The 26,227-nt window shown below is 44.4% G+C and overlaps 1 protein-coding gene across 1 annotated transcript in view; it reads right to left on the bottom strand.

Annotated features, from left to right (window-relative positions):
- Positions 1 to 22,018, bottom strand: part of LOC120619176 (uncharacterized) — a 54,508-nt gene extending 32,490 nt beyond the window's left edge. The window contains exons 1-4 of the mRNA XM_039883401.1: positions 21,940 to 22,018; positions 21,652 to 21,846; positions 7,482 to 7,706; positions 6,481 to 6,693 (exon numbers count right to left, since the gene is read on the bottom strand). Coding sequence (XP_039739335.1) covers positions 6,481 to 6,693; positions 7,482 to 7,495 — 227 coding nt within the window. The 5' untranslated portion in view covers positions 7,496 to 7,706; positions 21,652 to 21,846; positions 21,940 to 22,018. The remainder of the gene's footprint in view (positions 1 to 6,480; positions 6,694 to 7,481; positions 7,707 to 21,651; positions 21,847 to 21,939) is intronic.
- Between the last annotated feature and the right edge of the window lie 4,209 nt (positions 22,019 to 26,227).

Here is a 26,227-nt window from a genome sequence, read left to right as displayed (position 1 = left end):
CTACGCACATCCAGAACTTGTAAAATCTTATGCAGATAGTGAATCCTCCTGATTATTTAAAATGGCAGAGCTAATTATTTCTTTTAACCTTTCCCCTCAAGGCCACTTGAAAACTACATTGAGAATGTAAGGGCAATTAATTTGTCCAGTAAATGTAGCATAGAGTAATGACTACTTTGAAATCGGTTTGCAAACCTCTTTCCTAGCAAGCACCTTACCCATGAATGAATGTCAAGTTTGCTGGTGGTTCCTGGACTCACAGGCTCACAGAGCAGCTTCTAAGCAGGACTGCATGCAAACCATCATTCTTCCAAATTAGCTTTTATTTAAAAAAAAAAAAATCTCAAATGAAAGATTCTGCAGCCTTTTCTTAATTCGACAGAATTCTCTAAATTCTACAGCCTTTTCTAAATTCTAAATTTCTAATAACAACAGAAGTGAATAAGTGAGATATAGTGAATGCAAATAATAACTAACAACAACCTATACCTCCAGGGCCATCGATTCTGGCACGCAGAGATGGCATGTTGTAATAGAAACTGGGGCTTAGAAGCAGGCGGACCTAACTGGAACCTTACTTCCTCTGATTATTAGTTGTGCCATTTTAAGCAACGTACTTAAATTCTCTTTCAGATCCAATTGGTAAATGGGGTTAAAACCTTCCTCATGAGATTTGCGTGAATGATAAATTCGAGGTCATGTAAAACAGTGTCTGACACATAGTAGGTGCTCATGGGAAAACGCTGTACTATTACTGATAGAATTGTCCCCAGTGTCACTCTGGGACTTCAGCGGGCTTTAAGGAAGCCAGAAAGTGCGGGGGAGCCACCTTCGTTTGTAATCCACAAGCTGCGAACTCCAAAGCAGGTACACAGCCCCTTATCAGCAGATGCCAGGTGTAGATGGAGAAATTGCCGTATAACGTAAAACGGTTTGGGTCAGTGATTCTTCTGGACTTCGCTTAGCCCCAATTACCAACTCCATCTTGAGAACTGTCCTGTAGGCCACCCTCCGTGCTTTGAGAATGATGACTTCACTGTGTGCCTTGAAGAAGTCAGCAAAGCTTACTCCTCTCCCCCAAAAACTAGTTATTCAGATACTCTAAACAAAAAACTACTTCCAGAGTATTTAAAGGACCCTTTAGCCATACCCATGACATGCAATTTTATTCAGCATAAGAGAGGGAGACTTAACGACAACGATGATTAAGTAACACTTCTAACTGCGTGAACGATGATGTGAAGTCTGGGTCCTTTAGCTCTGCAACAATTCCAGCTACCAATGTCATAGAGCAACCAGGAAGCATTTAAAATAATTATCTGTGCTTACTGATGTTTAGAGGGACTCAGGGCCTCCTTTCTGAATGCATTCAAAATTGCAGACTCATGTTTCAGATAATATTTTATTCCTCGTTACAGAGACCTACCATGGCAACCTGATACTGTTCAGGGCAGTAAAAGACACACATACACAGACATCTCCAATTAAACGACCATCGTATTTAATTTTGCCAACTCTGGGTTTCTAAGCCATTTATCTTTTTTCTCCCATTGTCCTCTAAAACCTTTTTAAAGAGTATTTGTTTGATTTAATATGTGAAAGCTCAAGAGGCCTCCAGCACCCACAGTTTTCATAGTGCAATTACGTGGGGTGCAGATTGTAACTATGGGGGTGAAGAAAGGTAGTCGAACTTATGGTTTCATCTCCTCAATATTTTAGAATTCAAGAAAACAACGCTCAGGCAATTAGGCTTCTCCCCACCCTCATCCCCCAAGTGCAAGGTCAGTTTGACACTCCGAATGGTTAAATCATCCTTGGCTGAGAGTCCGAACTTGGCAGAAGCTCCGTAATGAGAAAGCCAGACGACTGGTATCGTTTGTCACATGAGTGCCCCGCACTTCATCTAGCTCTGGTTTGTTGTTGCAAGGAACAGCCATGACTTAAAAGCAGTCATTAGGGATGTTTAAGGTTTTAACTGCTTTGACACGAGATGTGGTCTTCGCCTTCAATGGCAACTTTCAGCGTTAAACTCTACACATAAATAAGCAGTGTCAGCCTCCTCTGGTCGGTTCACTTCTGCTGCTCCTTACCAAAAGAATTCCATCGGCGTCTTGCTCTGGTTGTGAAAAATCACAGAGCTTTTTCTACAGCATACGCTGGCTTTCATTGACAAATGCAGAAAACCAAGGATTGAGGCTCACTCCACTCAATCTCTTGAATTTCCTCCCATCACTTAAACGAAGCTGCAGAAATAGTGCCGCTTTTCAAAGGACTGAGATTAATATCAGATCGCGATTTCAAGACCCTCGAGCAATTTGTCCGCTGGGTGAATACACACTAAAAATAATATTGTCAAAGCTCTCCTAACCAGTCTTTATGAAACAAATCAATGGATTAACCCGGGTCTACGTGACTCTGAAGCTTGAGCTTTCATACACTGTCCTATACTCATTTGTATAAACACTTGTCGGTTGGGGGTGGGGGTGGAGACGGGACAGGCAAACCAGAATTTTTTTCTGAGTTGATCATTATATGAAAATTGCCCAGTGAGTTCAAAGAAAATTGCACCCTCAATAATTCCAAGTAGACCCAATCTTAATTAAATTCATTCTCTTAATTCCTCTAAATGTTCTCCGCAAGAAACAGAGAAATATAACAAACTATACCACATGATAAACAAATTTTGTACCGTATTAAGAACGTTCCATAAATAGAATATGTCTTTGGTTTTTTCATTTTCTTTCGAGTGCTAAACAGGGTATCGAAAGACCAGGGAGTTTTGATCTTAACTCTGCCACCGTTAGGGAGGGAAAAAACGTTTCCTCTGCCCTCTCCGATTCTGTAGTTGGGGAAAGTGAATTAAACTAACGAGAGAAATTAACAGAAGTTATATGTTTCTTTATCAATGTCAATATTTTTACATGCATGGGGACTTCACGAAAAAGAAATGAAACCCCACAGAAGTGGTTAAACTTGGACGCTAATATACGATTTTAATAAAGGGTAATAAATTGTGGAGAAAGGATTAAGACAAAGGGAAGGGAGCTTTGGGGACTCCAGGGGTAGTAAATTGTGGAAAGGTAAATATAGGGGGAAACCTATGGAAAATAAGAGTTATTTTATTAAGGTCCATTTGCTCAGCCTCATCTCACTGTACTTTCCATTCTCTTCATGGCCATAAAACTCCTGTGGAAAGAGGATTTATGGCTGTCCTCATTTCTCAGAAGTCTCTGCTTTTAGTCAGATAAAGGACGTTCCAAGAAGACTTCTTGATACATTAGTTGATTCTCCATTGACTTCAGCTCAAAATAATCCATATGCTGAGATGACAGACATATTTGGGGGTGGCTTATTCTGATGCCCTTCCCTACTGATTTCCTCAGAGATATGTTTTAGTCAGTTCATTTATCTGGGACTCAGTTTCTGCACCAGTGAAATAAAGGAATTGAAATAGATTTCTAAATTGCATTCATTCTCCAGCATTCTATGGTTCTTATATTTCTGCGTATTCATCGTAGATTTCATTTATAAAAGCTGCATAGTTAAGTGGTAAGCTCTGTAACACAGAGTCACTATTATCAGGGAAGACTAAGGCAAATCTGACACCAAAGAGAGTGAATTGCTATTCTCTCTAAATTAACTTGTCTTTTCGAGAATGTATTGAGCAAACGGTATTGGTAGAGATGGTAAGATGGATAAGAAAAATGCAGTTTGGCAGATTAGACTACTTCACGTGCTTTTTCACTAAAGAGATCTGGCAAGAGGAAAGAGGATACTGCCTAAACACAAATTTAAATATCGGAGGGTTTCTCAGGATCTTGTATATTGATTCTAGTCACCCTGATATGCTGCTTTTTCCCATGATATGCTGTCACTTCTGGGAATGATAGTAAGTCAAAGAGTGTCATATTTATAATCAGATCCAAGAACTCTATCCTATGATCAATTCCTACCCAATACTTTAGCTAGTTTGACCTTGAACTCCTTAATAAACCCAAATGGATGGAAGAGAAGCCCTCAAAAAGAATGTGTTGATAGTGACTCTCCAGTCTCTTGTAAGCAAAATTACGAAAGACAAAACTGCCAGGCTTAGCTTCAGGATCCAAAAAGCAGCGGAAGTGGGTACTTGGCAGGGCACTTCGCTTTCTCAACCAGGGGCAGTGAATTCGTAGAATGAGGACCGGTGTGATTTTTTTTTCCACCAAAATATCGACCAAATCGAGGACACTCCTTCATGAAAGAACAACATTTCAGCCCACCAGAGAGCAAAAAGCAGCTGTAAGGCCCTGTTATATGGGCAGTTAGTTCCAGCTCTCTCTTTACTCCATAGTGACAAAATTGCATCCGTCTGGTGTCGAAGAGCCATTAGGGAGCTTAAGTATCCCGACCCCCTCTCCAGCGGTTGAATAAGCAGGGCGTATCCTCGAATTACTACTCCCTGAGCTGCAACCAAGACCTGGTCAGAGGCCGTAGGTCCGTTCCGGGAGCCAGCAGGAAGCTTCCCCCAGCTTGAGCCAGTTGGATAGGGATGTGGTTTGCTTCAGCTGGAAGTCATTTGTACGTTCCCTCACGGTAGTCAGACTCAGTGGCTTCTGAGAGCACTCCAAGGTGAGCCCGCTTACTGGGATCTTGTGTAGGTGTTGAACCCCCACAGCTGAAGTGTTTAAGGGGGAGTACCTGGAGTCGTTGGGTTTGCTTTGTTGGAGAACGGGGTCAGAAGGTAAGGCCTGCCCACGGCACGGAAAAGTGAGGACTTGAGGTATAGTCCTGCCGCCCACAATTCCACTTGGAAGTCGGGGTGAGGATGCCTGGGGGCTCCACCTCTTCAGAATGTTTCCTTTGGGTTACCTAGTCAGATGGGTTTCAACACATTTGCGTCTACACAGCGAATAAATTCGGAGGGGGAGAGGGAATTGAATTAGTCAGGCAACAGTTATTCCAAGTACAAACAGTAACGTTGGATCGTGAAACGGCTAGAAATTAGCAGATAATTTTAACTGAGTTACTGTTTGACAAAACGTATTTCTCAAAGGTGTTCTGTAAGGGGGTGGGGCGGGGCGCATCTTCGTTTTGCTGAATGTCTCTCTGGGAGGGGTGTCTTCCTGGAATCCGTTTGAGCTGTCAGTAACTTTTTGCACTTTTTCAGAGGTTGGAAGAGGAAGAAACTGCTGACTGGTGATGACCCGTCGCTGGAAATCCTGCCTCTTGTAGTTCTCACAGCCTAGCGACGTGGGGACTCGCTCAGCCTCCAGGAAAGGGTAATCTAGCGCTGTTTTGTTTTGTTTCGTTTTGTTTTACCACAAACAGAATTAGTGCTTTAGTCTGCAAAGTTTACGTGTCAAGGCGAACGCTTACATCTGCCAGTAGTGATCACCTTAGAATCTAGAAGGGCCAAGTGTCAGCTGAGAGCATCGCAGAGGGCAGCGGGGTTGCCCAACAACAAACGTCCCTGACCTGGGGGGTAGAAGCGGCTGAAAAACACAGAACCCCACACGGCACCCCCTCCCTGATCAAACGGGATGGAATAGTACTTCCACCTTTTTGAATTTTCAAGACATTCTACGCTTCGTCATGCTGACTCAATCCATGTTTTTGTTACTTTATTTTAAAAAAAGGTATAGGGTATCAACTTTGCGCCAGGTATACGTGTTAGGTAAAATATACCTGGATTTGATGAGTTCGAGGGAAACATGACACAGACCGTCACCAAATGTGGAGCGTTTTCTAACTCAGATACGAATGGAGGTGTTTCCCATCCACCATTGCACGATGGGAGTAAATAGAGAACCAGAGAAATTACCCAAAAGAAACAAAGTTTCCGCCTTTCTCGTCTTTGAAACAACCTTGCCCCAAATACTCTGGGCTGCTTGCTGGAAAAACTCCGCTCAATCCAGTTTTTGTCAGAATAGACCTTTGAGTATGTTCGAGTATGCATGACAGACCACCCTCCCTTGGACCCCAGGCCCAGGCCTTCCTGGGTCTCTCCATTCAGCCAGTCCAGGCCACACTGCATCCTGGCAGAGAAGCTGGACCCTCTCATGCAACACTTGAAACACGCAGCCTCCAGCTAGGAATTTAGCAAGACAGGCTCTCCCTAGCCAAACTACCAGAAGTTCTGCCATGACCGGAAGAAGGAGGAGAGGGAGAGGGAGAGGGAGAGGAAGAGGAGGAATATAACATATGGTCTATATGGTACTTTTAACTAGGTGTATGTGTATACTATATACATATTATGTATGTAATATTACCTCCCAGGTCAGTGATATTTGTTGTCAGGCTGACCCAGGTTTACAAGCAACTCCTAGAGGTCAATCTGTGAACCCCGAGCGGGATATACAGCTGCGGTACGTAAGTCAGACAGACCGACAGGTGTCCCGTTTCTGACATTTCTGGTCTGTTTTGTGGGGGAGGGGAATTCTATTGAGGGTATTAGGTAGATACTGTATTCCAGTGTAAACTTAATCTAATTCCATTGCGTACCGTGCCTGGAAGTATTGCCTGCTACAACGTCTTTCCTTCATAAATATCTTTCGTCGCGTCCATCCTGGGAGAGTTCTGTCTTTGTGTAGACGACCAAGACGATTTGGGTGAGCTTTGGTAGATCCAGCATTTTCAATGGTCTCCGTGGCTGGATTAGAAAATGACATCATCAGTGGCATCCGTTGCCACACGGTAAAAGACATCGTGTGACAGCTGTAGGAAAGGAAGCAGAATGAGTGCTGTTGAATTGGAAGTCCACACGTTGAGCCTCATGAGGCTGATAAATATTCATATCACCATGGTACGTTACTTTTCTGGATCAAGTTGGTCATTTTCAAATGAGAATAATAATATCCGCCTTATCTTTGGGAGGTATTTTAAAAACCAAATAAGATACCGTATGTAGAGATTCTTGCAGTTTTAAAGTTTTTAATGCTAATGTGATTTAATTCTGAAACAAACTTGCAGCGGAAAAGTACACCAGCTAAATTTTTATAAGATATAATTTTCATCCTGCAGAAGCTGTCTCAGCATATAAACATGGTCGCCATTTGTACTGTCTCTAGATAGCAGATACTATGTTGAGCCCCGGAGTCACAAAGAACAATGACCCAAGTTGCCTTGAGGAGCTCGCAGTCTGGTGGGAAAAAATACACACATGACAATTACGTTGAGCTGTTAGGAACTATGGTAGAGATAATGCAGAACGTGCACCAGAAACACAAGGAAAAGAGTGTCTAACATCCTGACTTAAGGCATCCTTAGCAGTACATGTTAATGCGCGTAACTCCAGAAAGCCCATTTTCACAGGGTGAGAATATTCATAAGTTTCGTTCAGTGTTCTGATGGAAAGAGTCCAGAAGCTTGACCAATAGCCAATATTAATTGCAGCAGAGTTCATATAACAGCTTTTTAAAAACATTTATCCCTTTAAAATCAAACTGGGTGACTAGCTAAACATCAAAGGTTTCAGATTTTAGATTTATTTACTGAATACTTACTGTGTTCCAGGCATGGAGCTGTATGTTTTCACTGCATTATCACATTTAAAAGCTAAGTAAAGATGGAGGTAACTTTAACTTAATCCCATTGTAAGCTTCTGTTCTTCATCATGAAGCCATTTCTATATCCTGGCTCACAGCCCACACTCACAACTACTTTGCTGGAATTCCGTTGAAGAAGAAATCTTTTCTAACCAAACTATTCCAAATAATTTCGCTGCCAGCCTGTGAATACAAATAATATCTCTTCGGTAAAGAATTTATTTTTAAGTAACTGGCTTTGAATACCCACACAACATAACTTTTCTCAATAAACATTCACATGCTCTTCAAAGTCTTCTGTTAGTTTGTTCAGCAAGTTTGGAAATAGGAGGAGGGAATTTGCTTGTGTTCGTTTGCTAGGGCTCCTTTAACGAAGTACCACAAATAGAGTGGCTTAACCAACAGAAAAGTATTGTCTCAGTTAAGCTAGAAGTTCAAGATCGAAGTGTTGGCAGGCTTGGTTCCTTCCGAGGGCTGGGAGGGAGGGTCTGCTCCTTGCCTCTCCCTCAGCTTCTGGTGGTTTGCTGACAACCATTGGTGTTCCTTGGCTTGTAGAATCATCACCCTAATCTCTACCTTAATCTTTGCACAGCGCCTCCCCACATGTGTGCCTATCTACAACTTTTCCTTTTTTTTTAATGACACCCGTCATGTTGGCCTCCTGTAAATTGGTCACCTCTGTAAAGACCCTAATCTCCAAATGAGGTCACGTTCTGAGGTCTTGGGGGCCAGGACTTCAGTACATGAATTGGGGGGGGCACCTAATTCAACCTATAAGAGTTAGTAAAGTCGATGCTTTCTAAATATTGATCCTGCCTAGAATTATAAAATTAAAGGGCTCTGATCAGTTCAATATAAAGGCAAATTAAAGAGCTAGGAGGTGCTACTTTGAAATGTTTGACATTACTGAATTACAAACTCCCTGAAGAGAATGTAAATCACTGCAAGTAACTTCGTAAGCTTCTGTTTATTGATTTCATTAAGATTGGCTATGATCATTCTATTATCACTTTCACATTTTACAACCATCTGAGCAGTGATAGCAAGTGGCAGCCAATGCCAGGAAACAATATCTATATAGTCACAGTGTGTGTGTGTGTGTGTGTGTGTGTGTGTGTGTGTGTGTGTGAGCGAGCTCAAACACACATGCATGTGCATATGTGCATGACAAAACAAACTTTGAAAGTGCTCGTTAACTTTTTTAAAGAAAACATTACTTTCAAACGAGCTTTACCAAATAGGTCAACAGTGTCTTTTTTATTAACAGCTTTTAAGCATGATTTTAAGCAGGTCTTTTGTAAATTTAATGTATGGCAAACATTAGATTTGGCTAACATTTAAAATTGGTTCCATCGTAATGTTATATTTAGCATCTTATTTTATGCTAGTACTGTGAGTTAGGACCATAGGGTATTGCAGTCTCTATTTAATTGGTGAAAATAAGGCACAAGAAAGATAAATAATAGGTCTACCATCACAGAATCTGCTGTGGAAAACACCAGTACTAGAAGCCATGTTTCCTGCCACTTAAAGCAGCCGAAATACAGCAATAAGCTTTCTGTAGGTACAGATGCTCACAAACGTCCATGTTCTGTCATTCTGTGAAATCGCACAGTTTCTGAGATTAAAATTATTGAATTATCCATTTGGTTTCATTCATTCGGTTTCAGCCGAAACGGATGCCTTGTTGAAGATTTTGATGAAAGAAATTTCTCCCACACCAGAATGAATTAGTTTCACAGCAATACAGATCGGGGATATGATTTAGTGTATTTTGCTTTCTTATGTAGTAGAAAGCCTTCCTTATTCTATGAAGCTAATTTCCAGCAAATGATATCCCATCACAGATCAGGTTATAAATGTCCAAGGCCAACGTGAGTGGTTTTAACCACCCAAGAAGAAGAAGAGACTCTGAATCATGCTACCTAGGAATCTATAGCATTTGTAAAATGCAATTCATGTATAATAAAAAGATCTATGCCTGTAGCAGTCATTAGTGATATGACTATGACTTCATCCACAGACAGTCAATCTCAATTTTTTTCTCCCACCGTTTTCCACGAAGTTTATAATTACGTACTCTGTGCCCAGTCTTAACTTCTGTCCTGTATTTTCACTCACTTGCTGGACCCTGCACTCTCACCTGTCTTGCTGTTCATATGGTACATGAAGGATCAAACTCAAGTCTTCCCTCTAAAACCAGCTTGCACTCATGAGTGCATTTCTGACAGACGTTTCGTCTTGTCAGTTTTGTGACTCTGGCTCAGCCATTTTCGACCTTTGCTTCTTTCTTGATCCTTCTCTTCAAGCACGTCCCGAGTTCTGGGGATTCTTTCTTTACAGTGGCTCTTCCTGTCTCCGGCTCTGGACAGAGCCTTAGATCAGACGTATATCGTCTGATTCCTCCAAGAGCATAGGGGCCCCCTCCCTGGCCCCCCGTGGGCTGGGCTTCTAGGAACAAGTCCTGACGTGTTCAAGATCCGTCCAAAACCACACGTCCACCGACCTCTACACATTCTTCTGTGTGTAGAGTGGGTCATAGTCAGTCCTCCGTCACTCATTAAACCCATAGATACACTTTCTTTTCCATGATCAGATATGGTGTCCTTCTCATCAGGCACATTTTTTTGTCAGCTTCCTAAGAGGCGATCAGTCCAACCATGAGCTTTATAGATGGTTAGAGCCCACGAGCCCATCTTGAGCGACCTCACAGAAGAGCTGCCTTCCAGTTGTTTTCAAGTAACATTGCCTCGAACTCAGCTTTTCCATAGACTTAGTAAAATCTCAGCCTCTCAAAATGATATTTCAGTCTTCTTTAGTTATAGCTTATTGTGGTTTAAAACAAATAAATTTTTCCCGGTTATTTCTAGTTATGAAATCAATACCTTTCATAGAAATTTGGAAAATTTAGAAAGGCAAACAGTTTTTTAAGTCATCCGTGACCACTTAAAATATTGCGAATTTTCTCTCTTCTACTTCACAAAAGTGAGTCACTGCATTTTAATTTTTTTCCATTTCCAGATCTTAAGTCTTTTCTAACATCCTTAAACTATCTATGTAGTCTCCTGGTATATACAATAAATTACAATTGAATCAGTAACTTCAATTATTGGAAATTTGGTTTGTTTCTAAAATTTTGCCATTAGAAAATCTTTGATGAATGTTCTCATAAATTTCGCGTACAATTTTGAGAATAGCTACTTATCACAGCCTCAGCAGCACTGACAATGATATCTACATATTGTATTTTGACTTGAAATTTTAAGTTTCAGTGTTCTGAGGGATAACAGTCAAGTCATCTATGACTTTTACAAAAATAATTTCAGGGGAGCAGTTGCTATAGGATCCAGTTTGCCATAACTGAGGCATGACTAAAAGGTAAGGAATCAGAAATGTCATATAGAAGTAAAGAGAGAAAAGAAAGAGGTGACTATTTAGAGACAGAAACAGGATCTAGTGAAAGGAATTGGTTATATGTTTGTTGGTTTCATTTTAAGCCATGGTAAGATAAATTTATGAGACCAGATAAAAAAGATAAATTTATGAGACAAGCTTTTGGAAGAAGTCTATGGGAGAATACAGGTAGAGAAAAATAGATTGGGGAAGAAGGAGAGAGTCTTTCTTGAGAATTAAAGGTGTCCCGAGATACAAATATTTGGAAATAGTGGGAAGACAAATGAAGGATACAGAGTCACCATTTTCTTCTCCAAGGCATTGCCTTCTTTTCTCTCACTGAGAGAATCAAAAAGAAAAATGGCCTGAGAAATGGCAAAACGATATCTGCCATTTGAGTAACATAAGAAACACTTTTCCTTTAGAGCGATGGACAGAAGATTGGTTTTTATAAACTTTTTTCAAAAGCACAAGGACTTTTGGCTCTAAGGTAAAAACACAGTACTAGTTGAAAGAGGCCATCTAACTATGTGTCCGGACATAATCAGGGAAAAGACAAAGCTGTTTAAAATAATTAGGGATTTTAAAGATGTTTTTAATTATTATTTTTAAAGAGAATAACGAGTGGAAAGACATGCCTGTATCTCTTCATTAATATTTTCTACAGAAAAAAACAGTTAAAACTACAAAATATAAAGTTTCTTTTTTTTAATAGGTGACGGCATTACCTAAAAGAAAAATTTCACCCTAAGTGCCAAACTGGAAAACAAAAAAAAACAACAAAACAAAACAACAAAAAAACTAGTCCTTGGGTAACAGTAGCAGCACAACCGTGTTAGTTTTCCACTGACGCTGTAACAAATTATCATACATTTAGTGGCTTCAAATAACGCAGCTCATTATCTTACAGTTTTGGAGGTCAGGAAGCCAAAACGGGCCAAAGCATTGGCAAAGGGGTTCCTCCTGGAGGCTCTGAGAGGGGATTCATCTTCTTGCCTTTTCCAGCTGCTAGTGGCCACCTGCGTTCCTTGGCTTGTGGTCCCCCTTCTGTCTTCGAGGCCAGCGATGTAGCATCTCCGTATCTCTCCCTCACTTGTTGTCCTGTCTCTTTCACTTAAAAGGACCCTCAGATTACACTGGGCCCATCTGGATGATCCAGAAGCATCTCTTCGTCTCAAGATCCCAGATCACACCTGCGAAGTCCCTTCGGCCAGGTAAGTAACACGTTCGCAGTTTCTGGATGTGAAGACGCTATGTACGTGATGTGTAATCTGCGTGCTGAGCTTTGTTTTAGTCCATGTGCTTAACGTGCTAAGATAGAGAGCAAGAGCAGGGAGAGCTCTCTGCAGCAGCGTTGAGTTCGCAACTCTCGAATAACGGCTTTCAGTAGACTATTAATTCAAAGTTGCGGCCAGCCCTGAACTTTGAAATGGCCAAACCACCTTCATCTCATTATCAGCCCCTACTAAGTACGAGGCGTCCGTGTCTTTGCTTTGTTTATAGCCCACTTTCTAATTTTATCTCTCCCCATCTTACCTTTGGTGCTACCATCTTACCCCCTCTACCCGCCGTCATCTTGAACTTGCCCTTTTGTGCTGACGCTCGAGATGGTCCCTCCACCTCAGTCTCCTTCTTGGTTATGAGTTTTCCCCAGGCCCTACCAGCTTATCTGCTCTGACGTACCCTGGGCACTGAGCTAGAAACCCCGGGATTGGCCCACCTGCCCACCCTTCCCTCAAACTTCTCTCTGGCATCCACGGGAGGAAATTGAAAAGTCTTGTTGGCTCTGACTGTTAGTTGAGAACGGGTCACACTCCACTTATGACGGTGGCCAGTTCAGGAGAATTCCAGATGCAGGACGAACTCCCAAGTAACGATTTTAACATAAAGGTCCATGGGAATACGTTCGCCGCCATTTTCTTTAGTCTGGTCCCCACTCCCTCCATGAACTTTAATTACTGCCTGTTGTATGCATAGCACTGTGCCAGACAGAACCTGTCATGGGCAGTGGTCCGCAGATCGATCCAAGAGCTGATTCTTTAGGTAACCTGAGTCAGGCGTCCTGCCCAATATATCACCCATCACATAGGAAGGTTCTTGCTGTCCCCCCATTAGAGCTTTGTCCCCTGAATCCTGACCTTTTCCTCTCCTGAGTGGACATAGAATAATACCACAGCAGGGGACGCAGAAGCTGAGGGCAGACCAAGGCAAGAAAGCCACCTCCATCAGGACAGAGGGCGATATAAAACCACATTATAAAAGAGGATCGAAATCTAGAGGAGAGCCTAGAGTCAAATCTCAAAAGAAAAACCTACCAATTTGTCAGATTTGATGGGTGAACACAATATTGAAAACAGGATTCAGAATAATAATAATAATAATAATAATAATAATAATGACGAAAATTCATGGATTCTTTACCAAGTTCTGGGCTAATACTTCACATGCACTATTTCAAATAATGTTCTTAAGAACATACTAAGCACAGGATACTATTATTAGCCCCATTTTGCAGGTGCGGAAACTGAGTTTCCAACAGAGTTAAATCACACTAGTAAGTGCCAAAGCCTGAATTTGAAATCAAGATGAAAAGACAGTTCTTTCTGCATCATGAATCAGACATTGTAACCACCATATCACTCCCAAGAGGGCAAAGCACAGAGCAGACTGGACAGTACTGAGCCGGGAATGGGGAATGGCTCTAGGCTTTGGCCATAAATAGGGCCTAATTGGGTGACATAGTGTATGGGTGAGGTGACTCCAGTTAAAGGCCCCAGGTAATTCTGGCTTCTTCAAAGATCCTCTACTAAAATGAAAATACTCAGGATTCTCCAAGCTCTGACCAGTTATGGGTTAACAGTGTAGCCGGGGTGAGGTAGTTAATGAACAGAGTTCTGGTGGGACTAGCAATCAAGACAGGTAGATAGATAGTCCTAGAGAGTGTTCCTAGAAAGGAAACTAAGACATTTCAAGACGTGTCCAATCACTTGGCTGAAGGACTCAGATTAGCAGCCATGTTATGTTGTTATATATAGTTGCCAGCCCCTCCCACAAGGAGGTGTCTTAAATAAGAAGGAACGAGGAAAGCCAGAGAGGAAAAAACTTGAGAATATGAGTGAACCCCTGCTCCACGGATGTGATCGTTGCATTTGGATAGGGTTATTGGTGACATCTTTAAGAAAGTGGACATCGTTGTGGACCTCGAAGGACATGATGGATATGAATTCATGGGGAAAGAGCGGAAGGATGTGTCAGCTTCAAGAGTGAATGAGCAAAGTTACAAGGGCTGAAATTAAAGACTCGTAAGGAGCTAGTTTTAAGTTCAGCTTCGCCGGAGCAAAGAAATGCATAGTAAAGGCCCCCAGGAGATGTCAGCTATCGCGAAATGATGGACGCCAGGCTGCCGGGTGTAGACTGACCCAACGCAGGTTCTCGATCTGGGTACACTGAAAACAGAGAGAGACGGTGGGGCAGAGGTGAAGTCAACTCCAGGCTCACGAGTGCCGGCTGCCATGTTGGAAGGAAGGTTACTTCGTGGGTGTCAGGAAGCAATGCTGGCCCGGCCCGTCGCGGATTCCTGGGTGGATTGTGGCACACGTCCCGACAGAGATCAGGGTCTGCATGGCGTCCTCTGAACCAAGGACGGCCCCCTTATCTGAGCTCCATCCACGCGACCACACGACCTGCCAGATGGGGTGCATTTTTCACATAACGCACTTGGCAGTAAAAGAAAATCTATTTTAAGCTGACTGTTCATTTTTCATGATGTGCATTACAAAAGCACCGGGATAGCCCAATTTATTTATAAGTAGACTTCAACCCCTTTAAAATACGATGACGCCATTCGGCTAAATGCTGACTCCTGGGAGCTGGGTTCCTGTTTGGGAGGGTGAGGTTTACTCTCTCTATCCCTACCTTAAAAATGGATAAAACAGGCAAAACTCAGGATGAAGTATAACGGACTTAGGGGGTCCTAACCCATGGGATGGAAAGACCACACAACAGAAGGATTGGGGCCTATTAGTGCGGACGGATGAACCGCCCCGTGGTTTCAGCTGTAACGCCTGGGATTGCTTTTCAAACGTTTTAAATTTGATAATATATAGACAACTATAGACACACGCATGCACATATATTAAGAAAGCAAACGCGTTCGCCAAGATCTTTCCCCTGTCTCCATTCCTCAGCCCATATGGATTTTAAATGTTCGTAATCCATATGTCTCTGACGCGTTCACAAAAGACCCTCTGAGGACAGGCTCGTAAAAGATTGCCCTCCAAGGACATTTCTGCACAAACCTTTTCTCTAAATGCTGCCACGTTTTGCTCAAAGTTCGCGCCCTAGCCCTGCGCCCCACTTTTCCCCAAGTACAGCCTGTCCCGTCACTCGACGCCACTCCCCCCCGACACTGATGTGGAAACGGCCCAGGCCACTGTCTGTGTGAAGCTGGCACGTCCCCCCACGTCTGGGCGGGTTTTCTCTGGGGACTCCGGTGTCCTCCCTTGTCCCAAAGATGTACACACGTTGGGGGCACGGGCGTGTCGACGCTGACAAGTGGGTGGGTGTGAGTCCGGCATGACAGTGGGTGGGTGACAGTGGATGGGTGTGAGTCCGCGTGACTGTGGGTGGGTGTGAGTGGTGTCCTGTCCAGGGCGGGTCCTGCCTGGTGCCCGGAGCTGCTGGGAGACACTCCAGCCACCGAGACCCAGAACAGGGAGTCAGAGGCCTGGAGAACAACTCTCGTGCTTGTTTTCATTCGTCTTTCTGAAATGCATGCGTGGAACGCAGTGTTTCATTTTAGAAATGTTTGGGGTCTTTGTTTAGAAGTTCGGTGATGTTTTAGCGGCCAGGCCACAGGGACTTAATTTTTGTTTATATGAATGGGCCTGTGGTAACAGTTTTCCTTAAACGACATTTTGTTTAAAGTTGCAGCTTCCGAGAACCTATCGATGATGTTAAGTGAGAATTTACTTGTAATTGAGAATAAACGAAAGAGAGCGGGCTTCGCGTCGGACCAGAACTCATCCTAATTCCCTACGCAGTGGGACTTTGGGCAGCAACGTAACCCCTTTAGGTATCTTCTTTGTCTCGTTCAGGGAAAGGGGTGAAGCGGGGTAAGGACTCGAAGGTTCTCTCTCTCGGCCCTTTTACTTGGAACAAAGTGGGGTAAGGACTTCAGTGACTTCCAGGTTTTCTGAGTGTTTTTTTTTTTTAAGTTGCTCCTAACCCAAAGCTTGCTTTCCATGGATTCAGGAACTATCTGAAGGAACCAAAATAAGTGAGCAGGAGCCTTGGGTTCTGGGTCAGGGCGGCACTTAACTCTGGTTAATGAACAGGAGGGACGATACAGGAAAAGGTCAACCAGCGAACCGGCGAGAGGACAGGTGACCGAGTCCTCCAAGTCCTCCCTTCCCATCTCAGCCTGTTTGAAAGCAAAGGCACCAAGGAAGAAATGGCAGGGGAAGGAGGTGGGAAACGAACCTGGACCCCATGACATCCCCAACTTGGCCGCACCAAGGAACCCCCACCCAGGGCAGAAGCTTCAGGCCAGAAAGGCAGAATTTCTAGTTAACGCAGAAACACACCGTCTGGGGCAAGTGCACAGTACAGGGGTTTAACGTTTGTTCGGGCGGTGATATCAGACGGGTTTCTGGTCAAATCCGTCTCCTTCTCCCCCTACCTGCTGGAAGGGCTTAGAATAATAGCCAGGGACGCTCTGAAAGGCAGAAGATGAAAAGCCCCAACCTGGAGGCCAGCTCAGGAGATGAGTCGAACGGATGCTCCAGCGGACGCCGTGGGTGTCGCAGTCCCGGGCCGGACTCTGTGCCTCCCCCGTGCTTCCCGTGCGCCTGGCAAAACCGCGTCACGAGGCGCGTTTAGGGCGGACTCGAGGTTACAGAAAGCGACACGCGAGAGAGGAGAAATGCACAATGCCGCCCGCCACTCCTCGGTGGCAGGGAGGCCAGTGGGTGGCTAAGGTCGGGTGTAGCTAACGTGAGACCCGAGCCCGCGTCGGCACCAGTCTCCAGCCTTCCTTTCTGCTCCTTCCCCCCGGCGCTGTCCAGCCACCGGCAGCTGGGGAGGCTGGGGCGTCGGGAGAGGGAGGGACCAGGTCGTGTGGCTCGGGCCCAGGGCAGATGCCATGCTCACCGGGCTCTGCGAGGCCTGGAACGCCGCGTTCGCTTCGCCCTCCCCTCTGCAGGTTTGACTGACTGGGAAATGGCAAGGAAACACCTAGAAGGGCCTAGAGAAGTGGCCTGGGGTCTGGTCGTGGCCTCTGTGCATTTCTCTCTGCAGCCTCGGGAAAGAGGGACGAGGCGGGGCGCAGGCAAGAAGGAAAGTTCTCGTGGGTCCTGGGCCCCCTCCCCGTCGATGCGCAGAAGTTCTGCTCGCGTGGGTTGTGGGTGTCCCCCTCTGCTTGTGTTTGCAGCAGAAAGCTGCGGCTAAGACAGCGACACTGTTTAAGAAAACGCTCGGGACTTGCGTCAGCTGACAGTCCTGGAGCGGTGCTCCTGCGTGCCGGGTCCCCTTGGCAGGGACCTGGGAGGAAAGAGCCTGACGGGAAGGCGGTCGAAGGTTAGTGGCTGCGGCAGAGGCCACCGCAGGCCCAGAGCAGCGGCGGGAGGCAGGTCCCCAGCACAGCCCGCGGGCCCGCCAGGCCTGAGGGGCGCGTTCCAGACGACAAGGCAGTGGAAAGCTTTCTGTCTGCACAGGGCTGAGCGTGAGCCTCCCACAGGGCATGAGAAAGAACTCAATTACTCACCACCCTCCGCTCCTGACTGACTTCTGCCTTCATTTCTGATATTTAATTGATTATAAACTAACCAGAAATCCCCAAGGAGCCCTCAGCCTGTGCTGAGGTAGCGGCAGCGTCAGAATCTGAGGATTTTGTGGCTGAAATGTATAGCGAACGACCCGGGTCTGGCCGGCTGTGTGACGCACGACAGCATACATTGGATGACTCATAGAAGTCAGGGATGGAAAAGACCTATTAGGTCATTTTTTCCGTCTTCCAGCCATCACAGGTTTACTCTCTGCCAAGGTGGGATTATATTCAAATATTCGGTCCAGTCTGGTTTGAACTGATTCGAGTAATAGGGCTCCTACGAGCTCCCCTGGGATCCGAATTCCGCGGGATCATTGATCTCAATCTTCGGAAAATGTTCCTGATGTTTGCTTTAAATTTTCCTTTGCTCAATTTCATCCCATTAATCCTCCTTATTACCCCTCAGGCCACCCTAAATAACATCCCCTCGACTTGCAGGCTGACGTCCCTCCAGTACTGGTCGGGAGCAGACGGGGGAACGCAAAAATGCCTTCTTGGCTTGGCTCACGGTCCTAAGTGTAAAACGAAGACTAGAAATGTTCTGAGTAATAGCTTAAGACGTGACGCGACTAAGTGTATTGGACGAGAAGGGGTTCTCCAGACTGCCACGGGGGGTGCAATCGAGGGCAGGTGTTTCCGAGTTGAACCTCCCATTCTAAATATTCTGAGTCCAAGAGTAGCAAAGACGAAATGTCACATAATCCTCCATCCTGCCACCTACCATGGATAAATGGGCTGTGTCCTCATCGCCTTTAAGGGAGATAATTCTAAATGATCTTCTGATTATTTTTCCCCAGAGGGCAGGGATCATGTAAAAAACAAAACAAAACAAAACCCCCAAACAAAACAACAACAACAAAAACACATTAGTTAAACTCTCAGGGCAGACCTGAGAGCCAGTCAAATCGGCCACTGCCAAAGTACAAGGCCTGGGAGTACAAGCCAGGGTAGGATATCCTGAATACTCTGCAATGTTTTGGGGCGATCCTGGGGTGCTTACTAAAAATACAAATTGTCGGAGTTCATCTCAGACCAACTGTGATTCAGAATCTACGGCCAAAGCCTAGAAACTTATATTTTTCACAAGCTTAATAAGATTTGATGAGTCCAATCCATGAGGTGACCAATCCAATATCATTTGAGAACACCATGGATTAAACTGGAGACACTAAGGACACTAAGGACACTTAGTGTAACAGCCCACTGAAATGTGAAAGGGTTAAAGAATAATTAAAACCTGAAGCTGGACAAAGGAAGTCTATAACTTAGGCCTAGTTTCTGGAACCCCTAACCACATTCTGTTAATCATGAAACTTGTAACAATGAGCTCATACGCTAACTGCCAGTTTTAGCCTGTGTAACCCTGCTTGCTTGCGTGGCATGAAAAATAATCAATTGTATATAAGCTGAAAATTACTGTTTGGCCATCGCCCATGGGAACACTGGCTATTGCCCATGGGAACATAGGCAATCACCCATAGGAACATAACATTCTAACAACAAGCTTTCTGCTTCTGTACTTCCCGCTTGCACACCTGACCAGTGGGTTGACAGGTAATGAATTGGAGAAAGATGGACCTTTGTGTTTAAGACAGAATGAGGAATGGGATTTGGGGCTTAAAAACCTTGTATCTTGGCAATTCGAGGCTGCTCCTTTGCAAGGACAGCCGCCGGCTAATAAACTGTCTCCTGGTTAAGAGCACTCAAGTTGGGTCTGGTTATTCTGGACACAACATTAGGACACTAAGCTAGTGTCCTAAGAGTGACAGTTTGGCTGGTGATGGGACACAGAGCAGGACTCAGAGCTAAGCAGGCCGCAGACAAAGCAGAGGAAGGAGACTGAGCAGTCATGTTAGGAGCATCGGTGTGGGGTCCGTGGCCTGCATTTCTGGGCTATCTGGGGTGTGGCTGTGGAGTTAGACTAACTAGACAAAAGCTCTGGCCAGACCCTGGTCTATTTGAACAAGGGCTGAGCTGAAATTGCCAACTTTGTAGCTTGTTCTTTGTATGTCCATGTTATGCCAATTAATGGTACAAGGGAAACCCAGTGGTGAAGACAAAGAGGAAGAAGAAAAATACTGGATTTCAAATTTGTAAACATTACGCACATGTAATTTGACGGCATCGCAAGCCTGACTTTGACCTTCAATTATAATTAAGTATTTGCAGCAGACTCCCCAGGAGAAGGAGAGGCTTTTGGCTCGAGGTCATTAGTGAGTTGCACAGGCAACATCTGGGGCGTTAAGGGCATCTCGGAGCGATCAGTGGACATTCTTTAAGGTGTTTCCCCCATGGAGCATTTGCTGATTCTCAGTAAAAAACAAGAGGCTGAGAATGTTGGCGAATGGCTGCTGTTAGGAGCCAGGAGTCTTTAGCAATATCATGGGGCAAGAGAGAGAAATATTAGAGTTTGGGTCGACCAAGGCAGCCAAGAATCTGGAGGCCAAGCTCTATCAAGAAGGGAGACACAGATGGTTTTTCCCCTCAAGACATTGGTTGAATTCTTATGCTGCTCTAGGCTCTAGAGAAAGTGATTAAACAAACAACTACACGATAAAAGCAGAGTTTTCTGGAGTCACATGGTAAAAACAAGACAAATACTGTACCCTTGGTTTTACCAAGAGTGGCCTCAGCAAACACCCCGGGCTTTCAGTGGGGACCCCTAGAGGACTGTACCCTAGAAGCAGGGATAAACAACATCTAGAACTTTATAAAAACTGAAGCCCAGCCACAAATCAGCTCACTCTCTGATTGGATTAAGGTGATCTACCACATTCAACCCATCCGCAATTGAACAAAAGTAACAGGCATATGGAAACAGTATAAAGGTTAAAGCATAAAATAAAAACAGACATTCATGTGACCTAATTTTTGGAGTTATCAGACTTAGGTAAGATTGAAAATTTCACCCGAGAACTGGAATCTAGATGTTAAAAAATAAATAAATAAAAGAATCAAATGCAAATGCTAGCATCAAAAATGGCAGTAATTGAAATTAAGACCTCGACGTGAGGTTTAGAAGCAGATCTGACACAGCGGAAGAGCGGATAAGTGACTGGAAGGTAGATCAGTGGAAAATAAAAAATTCAGGTAAAAGCAGAAACCAAAAAGAATAGAAAATACAGAAACAAAATAAGAAACCTATGGAACACAGTAAATGGATCTAAAAAGCATAATTTGAATCTCAGAAAGAAAGAGTGTATGTAAAAAGCCATATGAAGGAGAAAATGGTCATACTATTTTGAAAACCAAAGAAAGATATCGAGTCAAAATATGCCTTTTCATTACAAGCTCTTGATTTCATCGTCGTAGGTGTCTTTATGTGGCTTGACCTTATGAAACTTCTCGGCATAAAGGCACAGATTTATCACAATAAGATACCGATTGATGGCGATTGTTACTGAAGCTCCAAATAGATTCTGAATGCCCCATTTTTTTTTCCAATGTGACTGAGCCGGATTGATTTAAAATGGAAGCGATTCAAATTAGTCCTGTCACCTTTCTCTGCGATCCTGTACAAAGCACACAGTCTCCCCCAGCTCCTTACTCCAGGAGACTGGCTGGGAACTCAGAGAGATGATATTCTTCTGGAATAAACTGTCCTCTCTTCAAGCAGGGCATTATGACAGGTGAGGAGGGGCCCTATCCTCCTAATGGCTTCTGCCTTCTTAGATGTCCACGTTTCGTATAGCACAGGTCTGGTCTGTGAGACCCGGTCACAGCTCTGGGGGTCTTGCTGCCAAAGGTACCCTCTCTCAGTCATTACTGACACCCTCATTCCCAACGCCCGAATGCAGCTCTCACATACTTTTTGTCTTGAGTGATTCCTCCCATGCCCCCCGCCCACAGAGCCACCTCTCACTTGCCCTGTGTCCTCTCTGGAGAACCCACACTGTAGTTCACACTCACCCCAGTTATCTTCTGCTTCTCTCATCGGAAATTTCGGGGTCTTTTTCATTCGATGCCCAGGGTCTGAGGAACTTGGGGGGGTAGCTCTCTGCCAAGCCTGACCACCCAGCATTTCTCGGCATTTCTCTCAGAAACGTGCCAGCTGTGGCTGTCTGTCGGAGGTGTGCATCTTTTTTAGGCTGACCTGGAAAATGGCTTTTGCGAAACAAAAGATCCTACCCTCACCTCTCGGAGCCTTTCCGATCCAAAATTACACTACAAGATAAAAAATAAAGACATGCTACTTACAGGACATTCACTAAATGGCCAAGAAGCGGGAAAAGTCCATCAGGAGGCCTTGGATTTTTGTCCTCTTTTCCTTCATCCCCCAACACACACACACACACACACACACACACACACACACACACACACACACCCCAAAATATGGAACAGAGCTGAATATCTGTAAGTCGATGCAGCATGTCGAACAGAACAAAACAACCCATTCTAAAATGCCCTTTGGTCATTCAAGTTTGTCAGACTCAGTATTTATTTTTAGCCAGTACCGTGTGCCAGGAATTACACTAGGTGCTTTCCCACACATCATCTCTTAATAATCCACCGAGGTAGGAATGACCGGAGTAACGACGAGGAAACAAGACTCACAGGAATGGAAAGACTTGCCCTGAACCACCAAAGCCAATAACGAAATCGGGGCTGAAAGTCGACCCTTCTTTCTGGCCCTGTGGGATACTTGCCTCAAACTTCTCTTTCATCATACTTCAGGAAGAGATGGTCGTGATCCCTTAGGGAACCAAGATATTTTATAATTAGTAGTGTATTGTTTTTTAGCCTCTACTTACAGAATGCCAAAGGCAGCGTGTATGTTTGCGGAAGAGGAAATGGCGAGTTTAGCGAAGCTGGGGAGGCAGAACTCGTAAGGTGGGGACTCATCACATCAATGGAGCTCTCAGTCCCTGTCCTCTCGTCCCCCCTCTATAGCAAGGGAGCTCCCTGAACAGTCGTCTGAAACGTCACTGGGAATGGTGGCGAGAAGCCCCAGCCTATCCAAGTGGGAGGAGTGTGTAGGTCAAACTCCGCTCAACTTTGAGTCCTGACTTCTGCAGTTAAGGTGAGGGCTTGCAGTCGGCGCTTGGAGGACTTCCCAGGCCCAGGGGAAAATTGGCGCCTACGAGCAGAAGTCCCTTCCCACTGGAGAAGGGTCTCATTGACCCCAAGAAGCCTCGGGACTAAGGAAGTCAACGCGTGCACAAGTCAGACACCTTGCATTTTTATTTCTCTGGGAACACGATCTCCTTATAATGTAGACGACCTCGTTTGGTTTGGTTTGTCTTTCAGACATTTGAATTTCAATTCCATTTTTAGGAAGAACTTCCTTCAAAGACTTTATGGCTGACTCCATAAAGAATACTTACTACCAATCGGTTCATCAGAGATGCGTTTCCGAACATTTTTCTGGAAAACAGATGCAGAGAAATCAAGCGGTGATTAAGTATTAAAGGAGTATATTATGAAGTGAACCAATTGTTACTCTACTAATAAAACACTCTTGAAGAAAGAAAGTGAAATTCCATCTAATTCCTCTGATTTGCAAATGTGAATTTCTCATGTATCCCGGACCATCTCAAAGTGGGTTATCACAGGAGATGGGTTTGTGCTTAAGAGAAAACCGTACCAGAGTTTTTCTGGGGAGTCTTTGTCATGGCTGATTACAAAGAAGTAGCGTGGCTGATTCTGACTTGGCGAACGACACAGAGAGAGAAACGCATGCCCGAGACCAGAGCTAAACCTTCATTCGCATGGGACGGGAGAAGGTACAGTGTTGAACACACACACCGAGACCTGCCAACATTTTTTACTTACAAGTTTCCGAAAGGATGGGATTTCATCCTGGACCGCATCAAGAGGAAACGGCCGAGCCAGATTTTTCTCTCTGATGTAAACGTGTGGCTTCCAGGAACTCCAACAGGAGCCGCCCCTGTGACTCCGAGATCGAAATCCTCAGCTCAGGGGATTTCTGTTCCAGCGCAGTCAGCTGAGAGGGGGCGTTTTCGCAGGGGGCGAGTTTACTTTCCGGAAGTCGTTGGAGTTAGGGAAGGAAACACACCCACCGACGACGTTGGGGACACGAGACTCTCAAGAAGACAGGTCGACCTTCTCCAATTTCAAGCTTCGCCCAATTATATCATTTGAAATAGATCCAAGATTTTGCATTTTGCCCCCTCCTCTTTCTGCTTAAGCATCCGAGGATGTCAGAACGTTCAAGAATCTCATCCACAAATGAAGATTCCTCCAGCGTCCCTCTGTCTACTGTCACCTGAGAGACGGTGTCTTGCTCCATGTCCCAACCGCCGCCTCCTTACCTCTCCCTGCAGGTGTTGATTTCACCCCGGTTGGGGAAACAAGTATGGCACTTAATCACATGGCTCGTTCAGTTTGACATCATCCTCTGCCAGTGGCTTTCGTTAAGATCCAAGTTGGCCATCTGGAACCCAGAACACGCCCTCCTAGAAGACCTCTCCTTCTTTGCCGGACCTGGCCTGAACTTGAGAAGTCAGATCAATTGCATGAGTGCTATTTCAGCCCAGATTTTTTCTCTTTTCTGGAAAATTCAAAGAATTGGAGGCACCATTCCCCACTGACCCAAGGCAGGAAATGGTGACTGTCGGTGAGAGAGTGAACACACGGACGGTGTCCGAACTGGGATTAACACACACTGATGCCGGATGGGCAAGTATGCTCCAAATTCGATAGCTACAATTTACGAAAAGAAAGGGCGCTCCAGGAGGGGAAGGTCTGAGGCATCTAGGCATCTGAGCAGTGTTTGAACTTTTCCCTTTAAGAAGGATCTGTTTTTCCAAAAACCCAACTCTCTCAAATTAACTGGGTCATTGTTCCTCAAGAGTTTTATTTCTCTGTGAGGAGAATTTCCAACCCACAACATTGCTTCTTTTCATCCCTAATTGTGATGCCTCTTGCTAATCGAAAGCTCGGCCTTGTGGTTTCCAGAGCACTAATTTGTGATGGTAAAAGCTTTACCCATCATAAATTATTTCATTGTTCAACCAGGATGTAAAATAATTAATTGGCTATTTGGCAGATAAGTTCAGCATTTGCAGGATCTGTTTTATAAGAAATTTTATTGATGAAAATGTGTCTAAAGCTTTAGCAATGCACTTGGCTTTCGCATTTGGCAGCAAGGAGACAAAATCTTAGAGCCAAAAACCTCCCCAGGGCATGAGGCAAAGCACAACTTTGCATCTATGTTCCTGCTATAGGTCATTGGGGGTCTCCTTTTACAGACAATTGGCCAAAGGTTTCAGTGGCTGTTTTATGATCCGTTTTGATTTTGTATGTGAGCAAATCTCACATTTCTGTCATGAGACATACCCATGTTTTACCACATGGCAATGCCCTTAAATGAGTTTTCAAGAAGTCGCATGCACTCTTAAAAAATGGACAAGAGTAAATAGAAGCGCCATAAATTTTTCAAGTCGAAGTCATAGGTGTCACATGCTAACTTACTTATTGTTAGACTGTCGGGAATGGGGACGTTTGGGTTGGGCTTTTCTTTTGTTTAGATGTAGGAAAAGTAAATACTCAAATTCATTATCAGCAATCACACTTGGCTGCCCCGATGCTATGATTTTTAGGAAATTAAACTGGATCTCTGATACCAATCCAACCGGCTCGGTCCAACAAGTGTCTCAAAACAAAGTCCCTGTAACTGATTGATGAGCGATAAATGGACAAAAAGAACCAACCTGGTATTTATGGTGACGCTGGATGAATGGCCACCAACTGGTTTCTTCATTTGTGAGCCCCTCGGTGTCACGTACAAAGCTGAGCCGCAGAGACACTATAGAAGTGGTAGTTTACTGGATTTGTACCTTCAATAAGCGCTCCGTTCTGTCTCAAATAGAACCTCAAGAAAGGCAGGAGGGGTATAGGCAGCGCTTGCCCTGAGCGCTGCTGAAGCAACGCAGGCTTCTAATGAATGCTTCCAGATTAAAATGCCCGTTCTCACATTCAAACGTACTCTTCAAAATTAGCCTGATTGGGCGGAAAATGCTGCTGGAAAAGAGTGGCGTGTTCAAAAACGGCAAACGAGGAGGTTAGGCCTCGTGTGGGTGTGGTTTCCGTCGTATTGTAACTGACACTAGAGAACAGCTAGTTCTCTAGTCTCAGTTACAAGTGGACCGTCAGGCACCGCGGTGACATCGCTTCTTGCTAACCGTCAGCGTTCTTTCTGAACGCGTTTCCATACAGTCTCTTCTTTTCAAGAATTCATGACTTGGCTTCATGGAGTCGTCTCGAGACCAAGCGATTTATTTAGAGATTTTGAAAAATAATGACTATTTAAAAAAAAGTCGGGAAAGGAAAAGATCAATGATGATACGTATTGTGATTGCTGGGGGTTTCGTTTGTTTGTTTTTTGTTTTGTTTTATTTTAGCCACAGCGCAGTCTTTACATACTTACAACTACCTTAAATCTTGCTGGAGTAACATCGAAAGTGAGGGCCTTCGCTCCTCCTCTCCTGACTCCTCAGATATCAGACACCTGTGACAGTTC

This window comes from Pteropus medius, unplaced genomic scaffold, assembly GCF_902729225.1.
Source record: "Pteropus medius unplaced genomic scaffold, Ma_sr-lr_union100, whole genome shotgun sequence".
NCBI classification, from domain to species: domain Eukaryota; kingdom Metazoa; phylum Chordata; class Mammalia; order Chiroptera; family Pteropodidae; genus Pteropus; species Pteropus medius.
This window is presented reverse-complemented; position numbering and strand designations above follow the sequence as displayed.